This window comes from Rhinolophus ferrumequinum, chromosome 18 (genome assembly GCF_004115265.2).
Source record: "Rhinolophus ferrumequinum isolate MPI-CBG mRhiFer1 chromosome 18, mRhiFer1_v1.p, whole genome shotgun sequence".
In the NCBI taxonomy this organism is placed as follows: domain Eukaryota; kingdom Metazoa; phylum Chordata; class Mammalia; order Chiroptera; family Rhinolophidae; genus Rhinolophus; species Rhinolophus ferrumequinum.
In genome coordinates, this window is record NC_046301.1 from 33,259,273 (window position 1) to 33,282,992 (window position 23,720).

General features: G+C 37.5%; 1 protein-coding gene across 2 annotated transcripts in view; it reads right to left on the reverse strand.

The window, feature by feature from the left end:
- Window positions 1–6,100: 6,100 nt before the first annotated feature.
- The window catches only part of GALNT7 (polypeptide N-acetylgalactosaminyltransferase 7), a 122,981-nt gene continuing 105,361 nt past the window's right edge, over window positions 6,101–23,720 (reverse strand). Inside the window, exons 7-12 of one of the 2 annotated variants that reach the window (XM_033135199.1) lie at window positions 22,253–22,370; window positions 20,649–20,771; window positions 17,426–17,644; window positions 13,425–13,523; window positions 12,614–12,742; window positions 6,101–8,479 (exon numbers count right to left, since the gene is read on the reverse strand). In XM_033135199.1, the coding sequence (XP_032991090.1) occupies window positions 8,342–8,479; window positions 12,614–12,742; window positions 13,425–13,523; window positions 17,426–17,644; window positions 20,649–20,771; window positions 22,253–22,370 (826 nt within the window). In that variant the 3' untranslated portion in view covers window positions 6,101–8,341. The remainder of the gene's footprint in view (window positions 8,480–12,613; window positions 12,743–13,424; window positions 13,524–17,425; window positions 17,645–20,648; window positions 20,772–22,252; window positions 22,371–23,720) is intronic. The other variant, XM_033135198.1, reaches the window with a different exon arrangement.

A 23,720-nucleotide genomic window follows, 5' to 3' on the forward strand; every position in this document is an offset into this window, starting at 1 on the left:
TTTTTATTAGTAATTTGTGGGAATTAAGGAAAATAACTCTTTATGACAAGCATTGTAAATATTTTTGTCCTTGTGTTTTGAATGTAATGGTTTTGTAATGCAAAGGTTTACTTTTATGTAGGCAAATTTATTTTTTAGTGGCTTTGGGAGGCTTTTTGCACTCAAATTATTTTTACAAGTGCTTTCTTTTAAAAAGTATTATTCAATTAAATATTTGATATTTCTGGAATTAATTGTGGTGTAAGGACTGAGGTAGGGCCTCAAGTTTATTTCTAGATAGTAGCCACTACTTTTGGTCTTTTTAATCTATAAAAGCAGGGTGCTAGGTTAGGAGATCCTAAGGGCCCTTACATATCAAAGCAGTCACTTGCAAACTTGCTCAGTAGATGACAGTATGCCTTTTAAGTATTTCAGTTGTAACAGCACTATTTACTGTAAGCAGTAAATCATAATCTTGTCTTAGAATAGTACAGATATAGCATTATCTTAAATGTGACTTTCTATTACTACATATGCCACTGAAAATGTTTCACAAAGCAGTAATGATTTCATTTCTTGGGAAACAGTGAGCTAAAGGAGCTGTTTTGACACTGCATAAGATTTAGTCCTTTTAAAATAAAACGCAGCTCTCCAAAAATAAGCCAGTTTTTGACTAGATCTCATGACATTCCTATTGGATACTGACATTTTTAGAGACAGGAAATTTTTGAATTTTTAGGAAATTCAAAGCTTTAGAGGTCAGACAGGGAAAAGGGCTGGATGTGATGAAGTGGAGCATACAAGGATGTAAGCTCTATGAGGGCAGTTAATTTTTTATTTCTGTATACTGTATTCCCTCCTTATCTGTGGTTTCACTTTCCAAAATTTCAGTTACCAGTGGTCAAAATAATTAAACAGAAAATTCTAGAAATAAACAATCATAAGTTTCAAATTGCGTGCCATTCTAAGTAACAATGAAATCTCTTGTACCTCCCCCCCCAATCTCACCTGGACATGAATCATCCCTTTATCCAGGATATACTCTGTATATGCTGCCTGACTGTCACTTAGTAAAGAGATCTTGGTTATCAGATAGAGACCACATTCACAGAACTTTTATTACAGTATATTGTTACCCTGTTTCCCCTAGAATAAGACCTAGCCGGACAATCAGTTCTAATGCGTCTTTTGGAGCAAAAATTAATATAAGACCTGGTTTTACTTTACTATAAGATGGGGTCTTATATAAGACCCGGTCTTATTTTGCTCCAAAAGATGCATTAGAGTTGATTGTCCAGCCAAGTCTTATTTTCAGGGAAACATGGTATAATAAAATCTTTTATTATTGTTAATCTCTTGCTGTGCTTCATATATGAATTAAACTCCATCGTAGGTAAGTAAATATGGGAAAAAACTATATACCGTATATATGGTTCTGTACTATCTGCGGTTTAAGACATTCACTGGGGTGTCTTGGAATACAAGGTCGGACAATTAAGTGTTAAAAGATTTTCTAATTTGAAATAATACCTGTATTCCTGGGATAAACTGTTTGGTATTATGTTGAACATACTATTTTTTTCTATTTCTGGCAATGAAGTTCAAGAACTCATCCTAGAAAAAGTGCTACATACCTCATTGCTGAATATCACTATGGTCACCTTCGAAGGACTCTCCTTGGGAAGCTATGCACTGATGCCAGCACCTAGTCCACCCTTCAAAGCAATTTTGGAACTCTTTCTGGAATGGCCATCAGAGCTGTTGTCGTTATTACCCTTAATGTCCTGAATGTCATCAAAATGTCTTCTTTTCAATATTTCCTTTATCTTCAGGTAAAGAAAGAAGTCATTGGGGGTCAGATCAGGTGAGTAGGGAGGGTGTCCCAATACAGTTGTTTACTGGATAAAAACTTCCTCACAGATAGTGCTGTGTAAGCTGTGGGTGCATTGTCGTGATGTAAGAGCCATGAATTGGCGAAAAGTTCAGGTTGTCTAACTTTTTCATGCAGCCTTTACAGCACTTTCAAATATTAAACTTGGTTAACTGTCCAGTTGGTACAAATTCACAATGAATAATCCCTCTGATATCAAAAAAGATTAGCAACAGCGTTGCCACAAATTCGCGAACTTAATTGTTTGACCTTGTATATCCCCATGGATAATGGGGAACTACTGCACTGCGCTATACGTAGTACCAGATACAGTAGGTGTTATAAAAATATTTGTAAACATAAATGCCCAGGATAAAGGGGACAGCCACTATTTAGCTCAGTCATGTTAGTTTTGATGGAAACACGTCTAGGATTCCTAAATCTCCCAAATTTTCAAGTGGAACTAGAAATCTAGATTTTAACAATAATATGAAATGTGAATTGTCAATATTGGCAATACATTCAAATGTCCAGTCAGAAAATTTGTCTATAGGTAATATTCTCCCCAAGGGTCACCAATTTGCCACTTCTATAAATTAAGTAGTATAGATGAATATAAAATTATTAATAAAGTTTACTTGACATAGGGCTATTAAGAAAAATTTATATACACCTTCCAGCTAAGCAGTTTTTATAGTTGTCTAAGACATCCCTCTTGCCCTGATTTGAAACTCATCTACCTTCTTATCCTGTAGTAAATGTAAATATGGATATTGTTTCTGAGATTGTAATAGAATATCATTGTGTTATTGGGCCTTTGTTCTTCAGGGCTTACAGTGCAGATTTCTCTCTTGGTGAGCCTCAGCCTAGAAGTTACATCTATAGAACTGGCTCAGGAGCACAATTAGAATGTCATGTCAAAAGGAAAGAGTAACTTTTAAGCAACATGTAGCATCAAGTTTCAGAACTGGAAGTGAGCTTTATATTCATTGGACCAGTCTCCTTTCTTCGGGAAAACCTGGTGATCAACTAGGACAGTGTCCTAGGGCAGCGATAAGAGATAGTAAAATATTAACTCATACACATTCACATTTATGTGTTATTCTTTGATTCTCCACATTTTTTCCACTAAAGATGAGGTGGCTTATACAAAGAACAAATTAAAATACAAACGTACAAAAGGAAAAACGTGATTATGAAAGGAATTAAGAGTGAGATGATGAAAAGTTTATACCTGGAATCAGCAGAGTTGGGCTGTTTCTTACTGGTTTAGTAACATCAGACAAGTCATGTATTCTTTCAGTTTCCTTATCTGTAAAATCAGAATTTTTTGAGGATTAAATAAGGCAATGCATTTAAGACACTTATCCTGGTGGCCAGAAATAGTAAATACCCTATAAGTATGTTCAAAGTATACATATTAATATATGGGTTAATATAGATTCTATGATAAGAGTATCACATTTAGTTCTGAGATTCTTGACAGTCAGGTGTAGAGGAAAACTAGTTGTATATGGAAAACACGAATAGAAATTCCTCCCCCAGGGTTCTGAGATACTGAATACTAGAGCTGTTTATGACCTTGATTTCCAGTACTAAATCTGTGATCTTCGATGTTAATTTAACTTCTCTATTACATATAAGTGTGTTTGACTTACTGCATGTTTCATTTTAGTTGCTTTTGATTTTACAGAAAGTATTTGTTGAAGGAAATCTTTTGGGAATGGCCTTTGTCTCTCAACAGTATCTTACTGACTTGTTTATAACTAGTTCATTCGTGGTCATTGCTGTGTAACACTCCATTGTATGATTATACAACACCTTATCCATTCTGCTGTCAGTATTTAGGTTGTTCCTGGGTTTTTCACTATTGGAAACAGCAGTGCTATAAATATTCCTGTACAGGTACCTGGTATTCAAGTGCAGTCCCCTCCAGTAACCTGCCCTGTAAATTCCAGCGGTCTCAGCAGCCCCCAAGTTCCCACTCTGCCTTCTCAGCGGTATCACCAGTTTGATATCCACTTTCCTGTACCGTGGCTGGAAAAGTACTCCCAGGCAGACAAACATGGTGAACCTGGAGTTCACCTTATGTGTTTCCCTTCTCTTAAGTATCAGTCTGCTTTGCCTGCTATACAACTCCTGAAAACAGCTGCCCCAGAGATTTTGTCCAGTTTTATAGTTGTTTAGGACAGCAAGGTAAGTCCAATACTAATTACTATGTCAAGGTCAGATGTGAAAGTCTATTCATCTCTATTTTCTACTGAAAGTTTTAGTTTTGTTTTGGGCATTTAATCATTAAAACAGCTCGAGTTTGCTCATATCAAAAGCCCAAGAGAAATTTCATTTAAAGATAATTTGAAGAGTACACTATCTTAGACATTCAAGCTGTACTTAGTTTTAATCCAAGGGTTAAATTGCACTACTGAAAACTACATTCTATACATGCTTTATGAATGGTGTGAGGTAGATAACAATTTATTCCATTATGGGGGAATTTCACCCCCAGTTTAAGAGGCTTACCTTCTGAACTTCATTTCTTCACTTGTAAAGTGGTGGTAATATCATATATGAAGCGCAGGTACATACACACACATAGCTTTTATAGGAGGTCTGCGTGTAGCTGTCTCAATGGACTTTAAGACTTTGAAACCAAGTAATAGCTAACATTTATATTACCCTGACTACATACAAGAACTACTCTAAGCACTTTATGTATGTTAACTCATTCAACTCTAATAACAATCCTATGAAATATGTAGGCACTATTATTTTCTCCCTTTTACAAAAGGGAAAACTGAGGCATGGAGGTTCAATAATTTATCCAAGGTCTCACAAATAATTTATATATAGTGTAACAGGGATTCCAATAAACGACAACTCCACCATACTTACCCTACTATTCAGATGAGCAGACTGTAACATCATTCGATTATGAAAATTACAGAGCCCTCCATCCTACCTCTGCTCAGATGAGGACCGCAGGCCTGATTCACTTAGAAAATCCACTGATATCCACCAACCGCAATTATGGGCATTTCATAATTTTAAAAATGAGAATTGTAAAGCAGTTATTGACTTTAGACAGTTCTCCCTTTAATCTCTAATTCCAGGGATAGTGGTCCCCCAAAATTATTCTGACTTTTGTCCAGGATAATATGCATTTTCATAGTGCTCAATACTTTTTAAAAGTGCTTTCACATGGATTAATTTTTACATACCCAAACTACTGGCCTACGAGGTATCTGGCTTAGGTCCAGGTATTTGTCATGTTTTTCACTGCATTACAAGTGGATTTTTTTTCAATTACATTCTGTCCAGAAATGAAATTTATTTCAGGATCCTCATGAGAGACTATATCTGTAAGTGAGCCCCCGTTTACTCCAGTCTGGAGCTATATCACTTTTTTATACTTCTTAGACACAGCAGCTGAGAATTGGAAGACATGACAATAGCCAAGTCAGATGAGAGTAAGTTTCCCAAATCAACACAGCCACTTACTGGAATGCTAGTAGCCATATCTTCTCTTGAGATGCCACGTGTTGGGCCACAAGGTCCTATGGCCTATTTCTAACTTCATTTTGGTAGGCTTTCCTTCTTTCTACTCGTCAGGTTGTAAAGAATTTTGACTTAAAGAAATTTTTGCTTTCAATAGGCAATTATATTGTAGAATACACTGTAAAGAAAGCTGTATGTTGCTGGGATCATTTTCTTATAATTGGATAAGTGCCTTAAAAATTGCTATACATACCATGTTTCCACGAAAATCAGACCTAGCCGGACCAACAGCTCTAATGCATCTTTTGGAGCAAAAATTAATATAAGGCCCAGTCTATTATATTATATTATACTATATTATATTAAAGACCTAGTCTTGTATTATATTTAAATAAGACCAGGTCTTATATTAATTTTTGCTTCAAAAGATGCATTAGAGCTGATGGTCCGGCTAGGTTTTATTTTCAGGGAAACATTGTAGGAAACAAGGTAAAAATAAAGCTTTATGTGTCTCCTTCCTACAGATAGGTAAACTCTGAGTATTCTAAGCACATTCTAAGTAGAATTCTAACCAACACTTAAGCACATACTCAACATATAACTATGGTTTATGATATTTTAGCTATTATGCTAGTGTATCTTATAAATAATACAATCAAGTAATTATTTTAAATGTGCAGTGTTTAGATTTAGAAATGATTACAAGTACTGAAAAAAGCCATGATTAAAATACAGTATTTTATTTTTTCCTCACCTAAAAAACAAGCAACCCAGCATTAAGATATACATAAACTTCTCAAATTTATCCCTAATAAAATTTTGTATTTATACAATTTCTACAGAAACATACAGTGTATCAAAATCTGCACAAATCAAATTTATAAAATGTGTAGAAATGCATAGTGATATTATCAACTTACAAAGCAAGGATATGGGAATTATTTCCAAAGCAGCCTACAGTAGAAAATAGTCATTATGGCAGCAGCTTCTGATGTTTTTTGTTTGGTAAGATTTCTGATTTCAATACAGAGAGTCATTTCAGAGTATCTTAACGAATTGCACAAAATACCCATTTAAAATTTACATGCACAATATTATATGTGCCACCTTTCTCAGGCCTATGCATAGTTAAGAAGGTTAAAATCTATTCAACAAGGAAAATGGAGCCTATTTGCAAACACACATGTAATTAAAGTACCAATTTTCTTAGTTTGTTTTTTATAGTTGATTTATTTTGCAATTATATAAGCATATAAATGTATGCCTTTTTAAACATCCTTAGAGATGAATGAAAGTTATGGTTGATCCTAGATCAGTAGCAAAATACAAACTGACAATTCAAAATTATAAATAAAACTGTTTAGAATGTTTAACCAACTCTCCAAATTTAAGAACTAAGCTTGGAAGAAACAAGTTTTGTAGGCTTTTCTTTTAAACAAATGTAGGCATTATTTTGTTTGTTTTTAAGCTTTAATTAAAAATATTTCCCTCTTGCAGTATTTTGTGAATTCCTTTATTGTAATGATATCATGATTACAGGATCAAAAATGCTTACTTGACTTGCCATTCCCTACCTTACCTTGGTTTTCTTCTCCCCACTCAACATAGTATTTTAATCTTTTGGGTAATAAAAGACTATTGATTTATAAATTAAAATCTAATTGACCATTTGCAGTATTTGGTTTTCCTATACCATCTTAATAAATGTTTAAATCCAAACAAGTCTTCTTTTCACTGGAAAAATACTAATAGAAATATGCTTCCTAAAAAATTAAGAAATACTAGGGAACTAATTAATACCTAATCTAACAGAAAGGAGTTCATATTTGCTAATGAACTGTATTTTTAAATAGCCTTTTTTATTTAAAAAATGTGCAAGGAATGACATTTGGATGAAGATACAAATGAAACATCCATTTACTTGTGGCTTGAATGGTTGCACAGCTTAGGTTATAATGCACAGGAGTTTTGTAAGGCTTAATCTAACAAGGGCTTGGAAATTCTTACCTTAGAATGAACTTTTGATGTGTTTAGAGTGGTGTTTTATTGTTTTCGTTATGCCCATTTCAAGATTTCAAACTGAGGACTATTTACAGTTTTCTATAGTGACAGGTATTGGGGAAAAGTAAATTCCAAATGTCAGTGGATACTTTTTCTCTAGTTGGTAGACCCCTTTGCTCTCTAAGGAGTTGGCATCAACAGTGGGCATTGGAAATGCCACAAGTATGGGAATTAATGACGTACAATCTTCAATCCATATGGAAGAGCCTCAGGATGTTTCATATTGTCATTTCTTTTTCAAGCCATACAACATTCAATTTCAGAGCAAATGGTACATAAGTTCATTTCTAAGTAGTAAAAGATTTCTCATACAGGTGAGAATTCCATCATTACCATCCTATAAATTTCATTGAAAGCTCTTGAAATATATACTGAGAAATGAAAGAGGCACTAAATGTGTTGAAATTCACCTTTCAAAAAAGCAGCATGACTGTGAAGGAAGGCCACGTTGGCTAATAACCTGTGGCAGTGCTTCAAAAAGATGTAAAATTAAATAAAGACACAACAGGTTGATGATCACCAAGTTCTATATGAAAGTCTGGTTACTCCAACCTTTTTTCAAGTGTGTTAAAAAAAAAAAAAAATCAAACTGCCTTTCAGACCCCTGAGTGTAATCCCAAAGAAGACAACGATGCTTTTAACTCTGTTCTAAATAAAACAGAGTTAAGTGCACAAATTACCAACATCATCTTAAAACAAAACAAAAAAAGATGTAAACATCTACAAAGTTTAAGGTAAAAGCAGTTTTGTAAACAGTAACTGCAGATGATAATGTTATTGTAAAATCACAGTTTATCAATGTCCTTCAAACTGATCAGGAGTTTCTGGGTTTGGAGCTGTACAGAGTTAATAATAGTTGCAGCAGGTTTCAGGCGGTTTTCAGTCCTGTGAAAATTTATGTGTCAGTAGGTAGGTTATTGGTTTCTTTTCTTCTTTCTAAACACTATGGATGTTATTCATTTCCCACTTTTGAGTCATTTTACTGGAGTCACAATGGGAGAGGAACACTTGATGAAGGACTTCGGAGCGGTCTAAGCACTTTCCTGAAGGAATGTGAGTAAATCTATGCAGGCTCTGGAAAACAGGAAAAAGAAGTTTTAAATTTGTACTTTTTTGATGTCACTGACATTTGAAGAAGTCGTTGCTTGGCTTTCATAAGATAATTCAAATCAGTAGGTTATCTTTTCATTTTGTTGATGGTTTCCTTTGCTGTGCAAAAACTTTTTTAGGTTGATGTAATCCCATTTGTTTATTTTTCCTTTTGTTTCCCTTGCCCGAGGAGGAGACATATCCAAAAATATCACTAAGAGCAATGACAGAGAGTTCACCACCTATGTTTTCTTCTTGGACTTTTGTGGTTTGGGGTCTTACATTTAAGTCTTTAATCCATCTAGATTTTATTCTTGTATATGGTGTACGAAAATGGTTTAGTTTCATTTTTTTGCATGTATCTGTCCACCTTTCCCAACACAATTTATTGAAGAGACTGTCTTTACCCCATTGTCTATTCTTGCCTCCTTTGTCACAGATTAATTGACTACATAGGCATGGGTTTAGTCCCAGGCTCTCTATTCTGTTCCATTACAAATTGCCAGTTACATAATAATAATAGTCACAGGGATGTAAAGTACAGCATAGGGAATATAGTCAATAATATTGTAATTACTGTGTATTTACACAGTAATACAGGTGGATACTAGATTTATTGGGAGGATCACTTCCTAAGTTATATAAATGTCTAACCACTATGCTGTACACCTGAAATTAATATTGAATGTTAATTGTAATTGAAAAGTAAAGAAATAAAAATGAAAAAAAGATGATAATTCAAGCAAAGTGGACAGGCTTAAACCAACCATACCTCACACTTCTGATTTCTCTTGACTGTCAGTCTTCTAAGTCCTCTTATTTCTTCTAAAAGTACATATGACTTACAAGTCATTACGTACTGCTGGTGCCTTAAATTCAACGTATACAAATCCAAACCTAAATTCATTGTCTTCCCCTTCAAACCTATTTCTCTAGTTCCTATTCTGGTTAATGACAATACCAGCTTTCCAGTCCTCAGGATAGAGGCATTTCATGCTACTTCTTCTTTCCCTCCCTCCCTTCATGTTGTACCAGTCATTGAGGTGTGGTATTTCCAGCCTTACTGCACATGCCTTAGTTTAGCCCTCATCATCTGTTATAGGTTTCTTCATATAGCTCAGGGCTTCTCAGAGGGTGGTCCTCAGACTATCTAAGATTGTGTCTATAAGGTCAAAACCATGTTCATAATAATACAAAGATCCCATTTGCCTTTTTCATTGTATTGACATTTATACTGATGGTGCAAAAGCAATGCTGGGTAAAAGTGCTGGCACCTCAGCATAAATCAAGTGCTGGTAGTTGACATTCTTCACAGTCACATACAGTTAAAAAAGAAAATGCCAGTTTCACTTAAGAATGTCCTTGATAAAGCAGTAAAACTTTTTACTTTTATTAAATCTTGACCCTGAATATATTTTTTAAAATATTCTGTAGGATGAAATGGAAAATATGCATAAAGCACCTCCACGAGGAAAAGCATGCATGCAATTGTTTGACTTGAGTTCGACTAGCTACATTTTTCATGGAATGTCATTTTGACTTGAAAGGTCAACCCATAGACACACTATGATTACTCAAATTTGGGACTCTGTAGACATTTTCTTGTAAATGAAGTGAGCCTATCACTTCAAGAAAAAAGAAAAAATCCACAAATCTGCCAGTATTTGTTGCTATAGATAAAATTTGAGTTTCCAAGCAAAAATTAAGAATTTTTAGAAAACTTGTATACACCACCATGAACTTGACAGCTTCCTAATACTTAAAGACTTTTCTGATGAAATCAGTGGTTATATTTTTTGACACTGTACAATGAAACGTGTCAACATTTGGAAGATCATCATAACTTAGTGAACTGATATCTTCCAAATGAGCAATGAACGATGTTACAAAAGCTGACATGGGTAAAAGCTCCATTCCAAGGGTAAGACAGACCAACGGATTTTAATGTAACATAGGACAAAATGTTCACTTACATGGTTTCAGATTCTACATTGCAAATAACTTTTAAGAAATTACCACTTATCTAGTTGTGGTATAGCCTCAGAGAAGGATAGCCACAGTTATCTGAAAAGGCTATTAAATTACCCCTCTCGTTTCCAACTGCATGTTTATGTGAGGTTGGATTTTCCTCCATTTACTTCATCTAAAACAATATATTGAATACAGAAGCAGTATGAGAATCCAGCTGTCTTCTATTAAACCAAACATTAAAGGGATATGCAAAACTATAAAATACTGGCAATCTTCTCGCTTTTAAAAAAATTGGTACTTTTCATTAAAAATGTTATTTCTTCCATCCAAGTACTAACCAGGCCCGACCCTGCTTAGCTTCCGAGATCAGATGAGATCGGGCATGTTTAGGGTGGTATGGCCGTAGACTAAAAGTGTTATTTCTATTAACATGTAATAGGGTTATTACTACATTTACATAAATTAATACATAAATACTTGCAAAATTACTCAGATCTAATTTCCAATTTAGGATATATTTGTTAGCTATAACTTCCATAAACAAAATCTGTCTGAGGTTAGTCTCAGTAATTTTTAAGAGTGCAAAGGGAATCTAAAGACCAGAAAATCTGAGAACTCCTGATGAAGCTGATCTTCTTGCTTATGAGTCCATACTTCACAGTGTTTCCAGAATTATTTTCCTAAAAGTATCCATTGCTTCCTATCACGGCATTCCTGAGGTAATGTCAGCTGCTCTCCAAAACTTACAAAATGAAGTTCAATGTTCTTTCATCTGGAGGACAACTTAGGGATACCAAACTAAACATAATTCCTAGAATTTTCTACACTTTTGTGCCAAGGCTTTGCTTACCCAGTTTTCTTATTTATCCTCCACGAAAAGCCTTTTTATACCTCAAGACCTGGTATTATGATACTTCCTATATTAATCTCTGTTCTGCTGTTTTATGGCATTTTGCTTATTTTTATTTCTGTATTTTTTTCCTTCTCTGCTATTGTAGTATGATGTGCTTTAGCTAGTTTTTGAAGTCACCACATCACTGGGGCCCAGTAAATATTTAGTAATGTCTGATGCACAAATGTATATTCAGTGCTGTGCCCTTTAAAATATCTAAAATCTGTACATTCCATTTTTTTCCATTACCTTTTGTTGTAATTTCTGGTCTGCAAGCCTTCTTTTACTGTTTTACTAATATTGTTCTCACTGACCCCTATCATTTATTGCTATTATTCATTTCTTTAATGGAAATAAATGCTCTGTTCTTCAGGGCTTACGCTAATCTTCTCCTTCCTAATGTGTTATAAGAAAAAAAATCAGCAACTGACACATACTCACTACTTCATAGTGATTATCTATAAATGATGATAACTGAGAATATTAAGCTGGGTCATAATAACATACCTACATAGCAAACAAATGCTTGCATGACAGACGGTATGATAACGAATATTAAGTGAGTAAATAAAATGAGGGTTGCCAGGTTCTTTCAGTTTGGGGCAGATTTCCCCAAACTTTATGTTTGACCCAACTTTATGTTTTATAATAAATTGATTTATTTTAGCCAAGTCTAGACATTGAAAATTATCCATCAATCCATTAATATGTTGGAATCCTCAAACTGGCACAGAACTTTGATATTCACAGCTGAAGGGAAAAACTGCACCCTCCCAGGGTGTCAACTGAACGACTAAGACTAAATATGACCTTTAAAGCAAGAAACAGGCAACATTTATCCTGTTGTATTTAGCAAACAACAATAAGGAAGTTGTGAAGTCCTAGGTTTCCAAGTGTTATTTGTCTGTCTCTATCTCCACCTGCTGGACAACATGAAATATAAACACAATATTTTTTGTGTCATATATATTTATCCACACAGAACACCGATTTTCCAGAGTTACTGAAATTAGTGGGTCTTCATGGACATCTTGTGACCTTATTACATGGCAATATTGCAGGAGAGAATAAAGGTGATGCTTCATTATAGAGCAGTGAGTCACTCAGTGCTAAGGAAAATAAATGACTAAATGAGAGGGAAATGCAAGTCAATATGAAAGCAGGTTTTAAGATTTATACATCTAAATTCCACATGGTAGGTGTTATTAAATGAAATAGCATATAATGGTTATTTCAGAAGTTAAAATGCAGAATACCTTGAAGTACTGCCATTCCTTAAATTCATTTAGATTACAGTGTGTAATCATAATTTTTGATCCATCAGGCCCCTTTGTCAAACACTGGTCATACTGCATGAGTTGATTAGCTTCATTGATTCGGAAAAGCTATTAAAAAAAGAAAAAATAAGAGAAGCACCTTCTCTGCTGATATATATTAAACAATTCCTATAATTAAACTCAATGACTATCTTATTTTTCTATAATTTTTCTGTATGTTCAGAACTGTAAGTCCAAAGACAGGAATTATATTCATTTTGATGTTAGTGAACACCCCAATTACCACTTAAAGGATTATGTTCTTTAGCCTTTTAGATACAGAGTCATTAACACATATTTATCATGTACCAACAATATGAGAAAATGAAAAAAAGTAGAAATAGACCTGATAATGTTTTACAATCTAAAGTAGAGGCAAGAAAAATACTCACATAAGTAAGAAAATATATTAGTGAAATATGCATTACTGGCAGTAACGTCCCAGCTTACTGGGGGAGATGTGGAATACTGAATAATAATGTTTGCAAATAAAATAGGCTTACATTGTTACGTACTCACACAAGAATATATTCTAATCTCATATTAGACATAAATTCTAGATTTTGATTGCTTATCTGAAAACCAATACTACAATTCCCCTCGTTTAGGTAAAAGTTTTAGCATTGTCAGTTGTTTCACTTTACCCAAGAAACAAAATTACCAAATTAAAAACCAAAAGAAACCCTGTGATCAATAAGCCTGACAGCTTTCACTGAAGAATCAATTTAAATAAGAAAGGATGGTTATTTACCTGATTCCCTCCCATCCTATGGCAGGGTCCTAATTCAACAAAACCTCCATTTGTTTTTCCCATGCTATCAATGCAGTAAACAGTTTCAAAACCCCTGATCTAAAAAAAAAAGAACAAAGATCCAAAAGGCAGACAACTGTTTAGTTTTTAATAAGCACTAGCATCAGAGTAAAAGCGTTTCATGTTACTTAGGGCAGTTCACAGTGGAAATCTGGGTATGTGTAATGCCAGGTTATTACTGTGTTGTCATTGTCAGTCTTGAGTCGAGAGGACAGCAGTCATCTTTGAAATAACTTATGATCTTGAAGTCAACATTGGAATGGGCTCATTCTAACAAAGGACATTGGCCTATATATGTTGATAAAATACCACAGAAGAAAAAAAAAGATACTACCAAACACAATTTCAGATTTGTAATTCATGTGAATGAGAAGCAATTTGGGTCAAGTTATCTAACTACATGGTACAGTCATTGGTCCGAGTTGTCTATGCCAGAACTGAATCTGTAAAGTAACTCTCCCAAACGGCTATGTGTGGCACTTTTGGTAGCTGTCTCCAGGGACCTATGGGGCCAACGTTATAGCAACTGTGCCAGGCAGTGAGACCTTTTCTGACTAGGGACAATGTCAGTGAGAAGCAAACACAGGCTTCCATCTTTGGAATGCACATTTTGTACAAAAAGCAACATTTTTCCTTTCTGGAAATATTACACACTTATATCCCAATCATACATTACCATAGTATTGGGATAAAATATTTTGTTTATTCAGTCAGTCAGCAAATACTGACTGAGCATGTGTGATAGTAAGAGCTTTAGAAGACACAGAGGAGCAAGTCCTGGTCCTCAGAACCCTGCTATCTGTAGGGAGGCTGAGGGGTGAGCGGGTGGAGGAAGGAGCCGCTCAGGCTGCCTGGAGGAACTCTGAAGAAACTGGTGCTGGTTTACCCTGGAATGTGCAGGGTGTGCCGAGAAGTGAAGTGTAAAGTGGAGGGGCTGGAAGGGAGACAGGTGAAACAGGATGTATTCAGGGTCGGATTGTAAAAGGAGGACCAGAAATTCCACCCATTCATTCACTCGTGCATTTACTTATTCATCAAATACTAAGTCAGTGCTGTGTCAGGCATGTCGTAGGCTCTGATACACCAGTGAACAAAACAGATAAAGATCTTTGCCCCAGTGAGCTTACATTCTAGGGAGGGAAAGACAGAATATGAGCCCAAACCATAACAGACATGTTAGAAAGTGATAGGTTCCAGGAAAAAGGAAGGAAGGGAGGGAGGGAGGGAAGGAGAGAGGGAAGGAAGGAGGAAAGAAGTGAAGGGGGCAGGGGTACATGGTGAGGCATGTTTGGGGAACAGCAGGGTGAGTCTCACTGACAAGGTGACATGTGAGGTATACGCGTATGTGAGTCAGCCACATATGCAGAGGGAAGGCATTCCAGGCAGAGAGAAGAGCAAAGAACAGGAGCGTGCCTGCAGTGAGCAAGCAGGACAGCAGCGCCGGAGTGAGTGGGGAGAGTAGTAGCAAGTGAGGCCAGAGAGGAATGGGCCGAGTATGTAGGCCCTAGAGGCCACTAGAAAGGACTTCACCTTCCTTCCGAGGGAAAGGGGGTGTCACTGCAGGTTTCTAACAGAGGAATGACATGACCCGACTCAGATTTTAAAAAGATCACTTTGACTGCTGTGTTTTGAACAGGCTATAGGAAGGCAAAGTTAGTCTCACTCAGTGAGAGACGTGGTGGCTTAGACCAGAGTTAAGAATCAGATGCTGGAACTGGATGTGAAGTGTGACAAAAGAAGAAGATTCAAAGAAGACTCCAAAGCTTTGGCTTGAGTAATCAGCAAAGAGGGGCTGGGGAGGGGAGATAATGGGGTTCAATGTTGCGTATGTATGTTGAGTTTGAAACGTCTATTGGACATTCAAGCGGAGATGTCAAGTAGGCAGTTGGATACGCTCGTCTGGGCTCCGGGAGAGAGATTTAGGTTGAAGACAGAAATTGAAGAGTCATCAGCACATAGACGGTTTTAAAGCCATGGGACTGGACAAGATCACCAAGAGAACCCATTCCTTTTACACAGAAGACATTACACTAATCAGGTGTTCTTAGCAATTAAAAGATAACCAAAATGTTGCTGGACTGCCAGGGGCCAATGGCCTCGTTGGGAGTTAAACACTATGTGCTGTAATAGAATCCAGACGTGAAACAAGTCTACAAGAGAAAAAAGATACTAAAACAAGATGTGCAGAGAGGGTAGCGCAGTGTCCTTTGTTGGCTTCTATTCCCAAACTCTACATGTGGGAGCGCCTTAGGAATGGATTCCATCCTATTTTTTTCCATCTGTCTTTTCCTCATTCCGTCCCATAAAACAGTACACCTGCTGGTCGCTCCAAACACACGTCTCTTTGGCCTCTGTTCTGGGCTTCAGGATCACACAGCTTAAGATCTACCTGACAGCTCCACCTAGATATCTAATCGGCCCTTCACACATCTAGAATGCCAACGGGGAACTGCTATCCCCTGACCCCTCTCACTCATCCCCGCTACCAACTTCCCAATCTCAGGTACCACCTAATCTGCTACTCAAATAAAAGACAAAACCAGATGTCATCCTGGCCCATATCCTTCACATACCAATCCATCAGTGACCTACCTCCAGATCTTAACTTTCTGTGCTTCTCTCCATTTCCGTTCTCACAACCCTAGTCCAAATCACCATCACTGCTCACTGCAACTACCCTTCTGGTTTCCTAATTGTCAGTCTTGTTTCTACTCTAAATCCTCACAGCAGGATGATTAAAACCAAAAGCATAAATCAAATCGTGTTACCTTTCTGTTTAAAACCCTCGTACAGCTTTCTGCCACCCAGAGGATAAAGGCCTTCGTCTTCGCCTGCCCTCAGCTCCCCTCATTTCATCTCTCTTCTGCATGCCAAACACACCAAGCATTTCCTGCCTCAGAGCCTTCCAACTCACTGTTTTCTTGGCTCTGATTTGCTGGCTCTTTATCATTCAGATCTCAGATTAAATGTCACCTCCTCAGAGAATCCTTCCCTACCCTCTCCCTAAATCCACTTGAACATTACCTGCTTCTTTTGTTCTAGCCCTTCCCACCATCTGTCGTTATCTTCTTTGTTTTGCCTGTTTTTGTCTCTCATCCATTAGCATGCAAGTTCCCTGAGGAAAAGGACCTTGCTTGTCTTGTTTTCTGTCTAGAAGAATGACGGACACATAGTAGGCCCTCAACCAGTATTTATAATGAAGCCAGGATACATAATTAAGCAAAGGCAGGTAGACTTGAAAGTTCGTGGCGTGTTAAATACAGCTAGGAGGCTGCACCCACATGGGTGGGTGCAATCAGAAACAAGGTTTCAAAGGCCAGTTTGAAGGAACAAAGAAATGACAGCATAGATCAATGCCTTTAGTTTTAATTGTTTTCAGTTACCATTAATTAATTTGTTCCCTTTACAAGCATTATTTGAGTGGGTATTGTGTATGGGGTCTCTATGTTAGTTCCTGGGACACAATGGCGAACAAGCACTTACAGACTTGCTGAGAGAAAGAGGCAATTTTAAGTATTATGCAAACCCATGGACAGATCACAGGACTGAGTCTTTTTGATGGAGTGTGAAAGAATACGAAAGCCTTTTCAGGATTGGTGAGCTCTTTTTTGACAGCAGTAGGATAAGCTGGAATTAGCCAAGAAAGAGAGTTGGAGTGAGGAACTGGGAAGTGGCAGGAGCCAGCGGGAGTAGCCAGTGTTCCAGACTGGAGAGCCATGTATGCAAAGGCTGAGGGGAGGGAACACAAGGTTGGGGGGGTGGGGGGAGGGTAGTTGTAACTGGGGGGAAGGGGGAGAGCTTTCCAGGCAGTTTTTACCCAAACTTTCCCCCAAGAATTCTTCTCTTTCACGCACACATTTCCATCTCTCTCTGCTTTCTTCCAACCTCAGTTTCCAAACACACACACACACTTTGAGATCAGAATATCGGCTGATACTTACTTCTCCCCAGTCAACATTTTTGGGTGGCAAAGGGTAGTGTGAGGTGATATCATAAGCTATTTCTTCCATGAACCATTTGAAACTTTTGCAGTTGTGATCTTCTCGAAATTTTTTCAGCTCAGAGATATCTCCATATGGTAACGCCCTTGATTCAGGACGACTAGCATAGAAGTAGTCTTTATACTCATCCCACCAAACCTCCACAACTCTAACGTAATTCTGTGAAGAAGAAAATTAATGTGATTATGACAAATAAAAGTATTTGTAATGTCTTAAACAGCTTATCTTACACATATGAAATAGGAACAACATATAACAAACTTATTTCAATAGGACCTAACATTTAATTAAACAACAAATGCAACTGAGCTAATGACTCTAATATGTCAATTGCCGAGGATAACATGTTCACACATGTTCAACTAAAAAGGGATGGACATAGACTCTGAGCTGCGAGAGCATATATAGTCTAAGATAATATATTCAATCCTCCTTCTAAAGGAAGAAATGGAAACCTAGAGGGGTTTATGAGAGGCTCCCTAGATACTGGTACTCCTCCCAGAACAATCTCTTTTAGTACCGTTTACTACTAGTGTGTGTAGGGGAAAATCTCATTTCAGAAACCGTTATGAAAAACAATAGCTCTGTTTAATAAAACACATTTTTTTGTAGGTGGCTTTGCTGGTCTTGTTACAACTATAACAGGACCATTTGTCTATCACCCAGAATTAACTGGATCTTTCCCCACAGTTGGTACACTTCTAGGAAAAGTAACTAAAGAAAAATAAAATAAGTTGACATTGTGATAACTGACAAAGATCTAACTTCTCAGGTTTTACTGAATGATGCATGCAGGCGTGAATATATGTGACAGATTTAGTACATAATCTAGTCTCTTGCTCTTCGTCTATACCATGTGTCAGCAAACTTTATGAAAAGCCAGACAGTAAGTATTTTGGGTTTAGTGGGCTATATAGCTTCTGTTGCTCTGCTGTTGTAGGGAGAAAGTAGTCACAGACAACCTGCAAACAAATGGGTGTGGGCTGTGCTCCAACACAACTCTACCAAACAGGACTGGATCTGGCCCTTCAGAGACAGTCATTGACCCCTGTTTTATATCAGGAGTAGGAACACTTGGCACTCAAGTTGAGTTTTTATCCAGGCCACAAGGTAACATATCAAAGGGTGAACATGCTCCCGTAGGCACGTTGTTGCAAAAGCCAGTATTGCGGCTTAAAAAACCAAGTTTTAAGCAGCCGTATCCTAAAAGAGCAAGGGATATTATTGCTAAGTATTTTGAATCGTTGCCAATCTATCCAAAATCAGACATAGTGCATGTCTTCTAGATACTAATGAATATGAAGAATTAAGTACACATCCATAAGGTTATGACAACAGAAAATTGTTTGGGATGGAGAGAGCCAGGGGCACCACGCAGGAGAGCACTGGACAGCGCAATCTTGAAAGGGTGCTTAATTAGGGAATGGTATAGAGAGCAGAGATACGCAAATGAAGTAGGACAAATCATGACACCTTTGGAGTCCTCCAAGGAGTTTACCGTAACTGGAATGCAGGGTTCACTGAGAGAAAACTTGCCTCAGTTTCCTCATGTTAAGATGAGCATAATTCATGGTCTTTACCTTATAGGGTTGTGAAAATTAAAAAAGTTAATCTATGTAAAGCATTCAGACTTGTGTGTAATACCTAATAAAAAAAAGTGTTACTTATTGTTATTATTGATCTTTTTAAAGGACTTTGAGTTTTATCTTTTAAATAAGAGTCACCAAAAAGTCTGAAGCCGGTAACAGACATGGGATTTAATTTTCAGGTGAATGCCACTGGGGGTGAGTGGAGGATGGATTGAAGGGTGTTTAATCTGATCGCGGAGAGAGCCAAGTGGGAGGCTGTTTCACATCCACGGGAGAGATCTGAAGACCTGCACTAAGCATAGAAAGGAATGGATTTAAGAGTTATGTCTGAGGTCGTGGTAAGGTGAGACGTGAGGAAGACAACCCTCGCAGGCTCCCTAAGTTTCATTCATGGACAAATAGCGAATACAGCAAAAGGTATCCCTTTTGAGGAAAAGTTATAAAGTCTAGCTTTGACTACGCTGAGTTTGAAATATCTAGGATGATTCCAGAAAACAAGTGACTATAAAGGTCTGAAGCTGGATAAACTGACACTGGTGGCTGAAGTGGATGGTGCTAAAATTGGAGGGAAAAAAAGTGCTTGGCACACTATAGGCACTCACTAAGAGTATGCTGAACATGACATTTATCAGGTAGTTTTTATGAGGTCTACATTTTAGTTTTAGAGTGGGTATTTCCCACTCATGTCTTTTCCTTTTCCTTGCAGCCCAAACCTTGAATCAATTTGACTTTCTTTGTGATTGTAGGTCTGACTCCAAGGGCAGGTTCTTTTCCTGCAGGGGCAGTCAGGCCTGGTGTTAATTTAATGCTATCTTTGTTTTATCGTGGACATTTTAATCTCACCCCCTGTGGTAGTGGGGGCTCCATTTCGTCATTTCTAAGATAATTTGGCCAGTTAGAAAGCTCTGTGTTGGTTCTTAAAGCTTAGCTCTCTCTGCTTCTGTTATCTATTGCCCTTTTGGGAACTGTCCCAAGTTGAATCTGCAGCCAAGAATAAACTTCTCTCAGCTGTTGACTTGGTTAAAGCCTCCAAAAAGGAAGGGCATCAGAGTTAGATGCTCTCAGAATTTATGACAGCCGCCAATCAAAGAAACTTCAAAGTTGTCGTCAAGGACATTTGACCTCAGCGTGAAGCTTCCCTGGTTTGAGGGACAAAAGATTAATAATCTTTGTAAGCACTGTTCAAAATTTGGTTTTGTTTCCTACAAAATCTCCTAACATGAGTGATTTTCAAAAACCAAACAAAAATATTAATTTACTCATTTGTGAATAACAGAAGCTGGTATTTTCCTTTTCATTGCTTTCCTACAGTGTGTCAGTCCTTTTTGAATTTTTTTGGATGTCTTCATGGAGAACATACAATATAGAACTCTTAATCTGAATGGGATACAATGAATGATCTTGAAGAACAATAAGATATTTCATGAATAAGTCTAGCCTAAGGTAAAAGTGAGGACCTGTGTGACTGCTTAAAAGATTTATCCCATTCAGTGAGCTGTTTACGTAACTACCACAGCACGTGGTCCATTAATGTTAGTTCCCTAGCCTTCTCCACCTTCAACCAAAAGACTCACCTTTAGAGTTGGAGAAGTCCCAACAGAAATGGGTGGAGGATTCCCTTGCCAGCCCTCAAGACGGTAGATGTGTCCGACACGAGAACAAGGGACAAACAGTAATTTGCCACCGCACTGCCATATCTGTCAAGGAAAAATGCATATGGAAATTGTTTCAAATGCCAAAATAAATGAAGGCTGAAAATCTGTCTCGTAACTGTAAATCTGAAATCTTAATTAGATAACAATGTCCACAGGGGATACGTAAACTAAAAAAATCCTAAAATAATTTGCTTGTTTTTCAAACTCATATAATAACAAGGCAATAGGGAATGCAGTTAATATAGCGCTACTCAGGGGCCTCTATTCCTGTGTACTTGAGCTCCAAGCAACCTTTTCTCACTGTCACCTTGCCAAACCACGCAGATTCTCCATTCCTGACATCCTTTGTCACTTCCATTGCTAATATAGTTCCCATCTGGGTGATTATTATAATAACCTCCTGCATGGCTTCTTCACCTCCGCTTCTCTCGCCTCAATGTTATCCTTATTTATTGCAAGAGATTATTCTAGCTGAAGGGCAGCTCTGGGTCATGTTATTCCCTTGCTTACTATCTTCAAGGGGTTTCCATCGCTTATCAAATTTGGTAAAAATCTCTTAGCTCAGCATGAAAGGCTCTCTTCAATATAGTGCTAATGTACCTGTCCATTTTATCTTCTTGGATGTCTATCTTATTCACGCTGTCAGATTCTGCCAAACTTGCTCCTAAACTGTTTTCTGAATACATTCTTCATGACTCACCTTTGTACCTTTCCTTATCATATTTGCTTAGAAGTCGCCCACTTCCCTTTATCTCTGCTTGTGATATCACACCCATCTTTCTAGTTCTGCCTCAAATTCTACCTCCAGCATGATGTTGTTTCTCAATCACCCCAACCAAATGGCATTCTACCTTCTTACTGTATTATGAATTTAAGTATAATTTTCTTTTTTTTATCAACTGTAAGTTCCTAGAGAGCGAGGACTGCATTGTCTTCCATCCCTCCCACTGCTGAGCATGCCAGGGACATTTAAGACAAGAGGTCATACATATATGTTTAACTCAAACTGTGATACAGTTCTCTTTCTTTCTTCCGGGAAATGGGTACTGGTGTTAGAGCGGGGAGGGTATTACTTCTGGAGGACCACCTCAGCGACAGGCGGTGCTGTCAGTTTGCGGACGCAGTCATGGTTGGGACCTGCTTCTGTCCTGAATCACCATGTCTTATAGTGATAAAGGGTAACCACGTCAGTGGTTGGTCAAATATGGCCCTGCCACATACAGATTCTCCAAAGGGCTTCTATAACAAAACGCTCCAATGTACAGAAAGCCTCAGGGTGGGGGGAGGAGGAGGGATTTTTATTTCTGAAGTTTGCTGGCCTCAGTGTTTAGCTGAGCCACTACATATGCATATGTAGTAAGTTTGCAGCTTATATTTTGCCTTATTTTGCCTAAAGGCGTACATTTTTGTTAGTCATTCCTTATAATTGAGAAATACATTAAGTAGTTTTTTTTAATCCGAAAGTCACACAAGTCAGTCACTACTTAAGCAAACAAATGCCATTTGTTTAAATGAAATGTTACCTTGTACGAGATCTCAAAGTTTTCTCCACCCCAAATCTGGAGACCTGGATCATAGAGACCCAGTTCAAAGAAGAACTCTCGTTCTATGGCAAATAATCCACCAGCCATGGCTGGGGACCTAAGAAAAAGAAACACTACAATAACTATTAAAGACAATCCCCCACTATCCCTCCACCAATAAACAACAAGCCTTTTCAGAATACAGTCTAAATAATGCATAGAAGAGACAAACCTGATGGCCAAACATTAAGAAATTATAAAGCCTTTGCAAAACAATCTGTCCAATTCTTTCATGAATTTACCTCAATTTCTAACTGAAGTCGAATTGTACAGTTCATTACACATTAGAACATTGCATCGTTTCACCATTAGAGGGAGCCTTGGTTCCTTTGTTAATTTAAAAATTAAGACTTTAGATTTAGTAAAAGTAGAATTTTCTTTTTCACTCCTAAAACTTTGGAGCCATGCAGCCCTGGTTTGCTAACTGCTCCCATAATGATTCATGAGTCATTCTGGGATGAGCAAAACCATACACCATGGAAGTAGTCTGTCATTTTTTAATTTTATAGCTCAGGGCCTTGTCAAATAAGGGTATAAATCATCTTAGAACAGTCACAGTTCATTCAGAGTTTGCAAATGTAGTACAGAAATGACATATGAGAATCATCAGACATAGCTATTTACTATGCCAGGAGGTAGGGCTGCAAAAGGGTGATCTGTGGGGCTTCTTGAATGGGATCTTGAATTGGGTACTTTTTAGGGACAAGAGAAAAAAGATTTGGTAGCTTTTTAGGAACAGGCCATTCCCATCATTGGAAGTGATAGAGGAATAGTTTATATACTGTTCCCTGCACCTCCCCGAACATTAATGCATAATCATAATTATTAATGTGTCATGATTCTTAAATAGATTCCTCTATTAGAGTCCCTTCTTTATCATCACCATCTATCATAATATTCAATCTATCACTAATTCCTATTGATTCTGCCTTGAAAATACGTATGTATATTGAATCTGTCTACCTCGTCCCAATTTCACTGCTACCATCCTAGACCAAGCCACCACTGCCTGGACGGCTACAGTAACTCCGTAACTTCTGTCCTCTATGCTATTCTGCCCCCATCCAACTCTAATTACACAGCAGGCAGAGTGGACTCCACATGGGCTCATGTGATTCCAGCCTCTCTCCACTCTCCAGGCTTAGCTGGCTCCCTCGTCTTGAGGCCTTCACTGCTCTGCTCATGCCTCAAACATGCCAAACTCTCTTCTATCTCACGGCCTTCACTTATGCTGCTCATTTTCCTGAAATGTTGTTCCTCCTTCTCCATGGGGTTGACTCTTCATCCTTCAGGTCTCAGCTTCCATGACACTTTTTCAGGGAGGCCATTCTGGATCCTTGAGGCTGGATTGGGTTCTCCTTTCTATAAACTCCAAGGACCCTGGGATTTTTCTTCATGCCACTTTTTG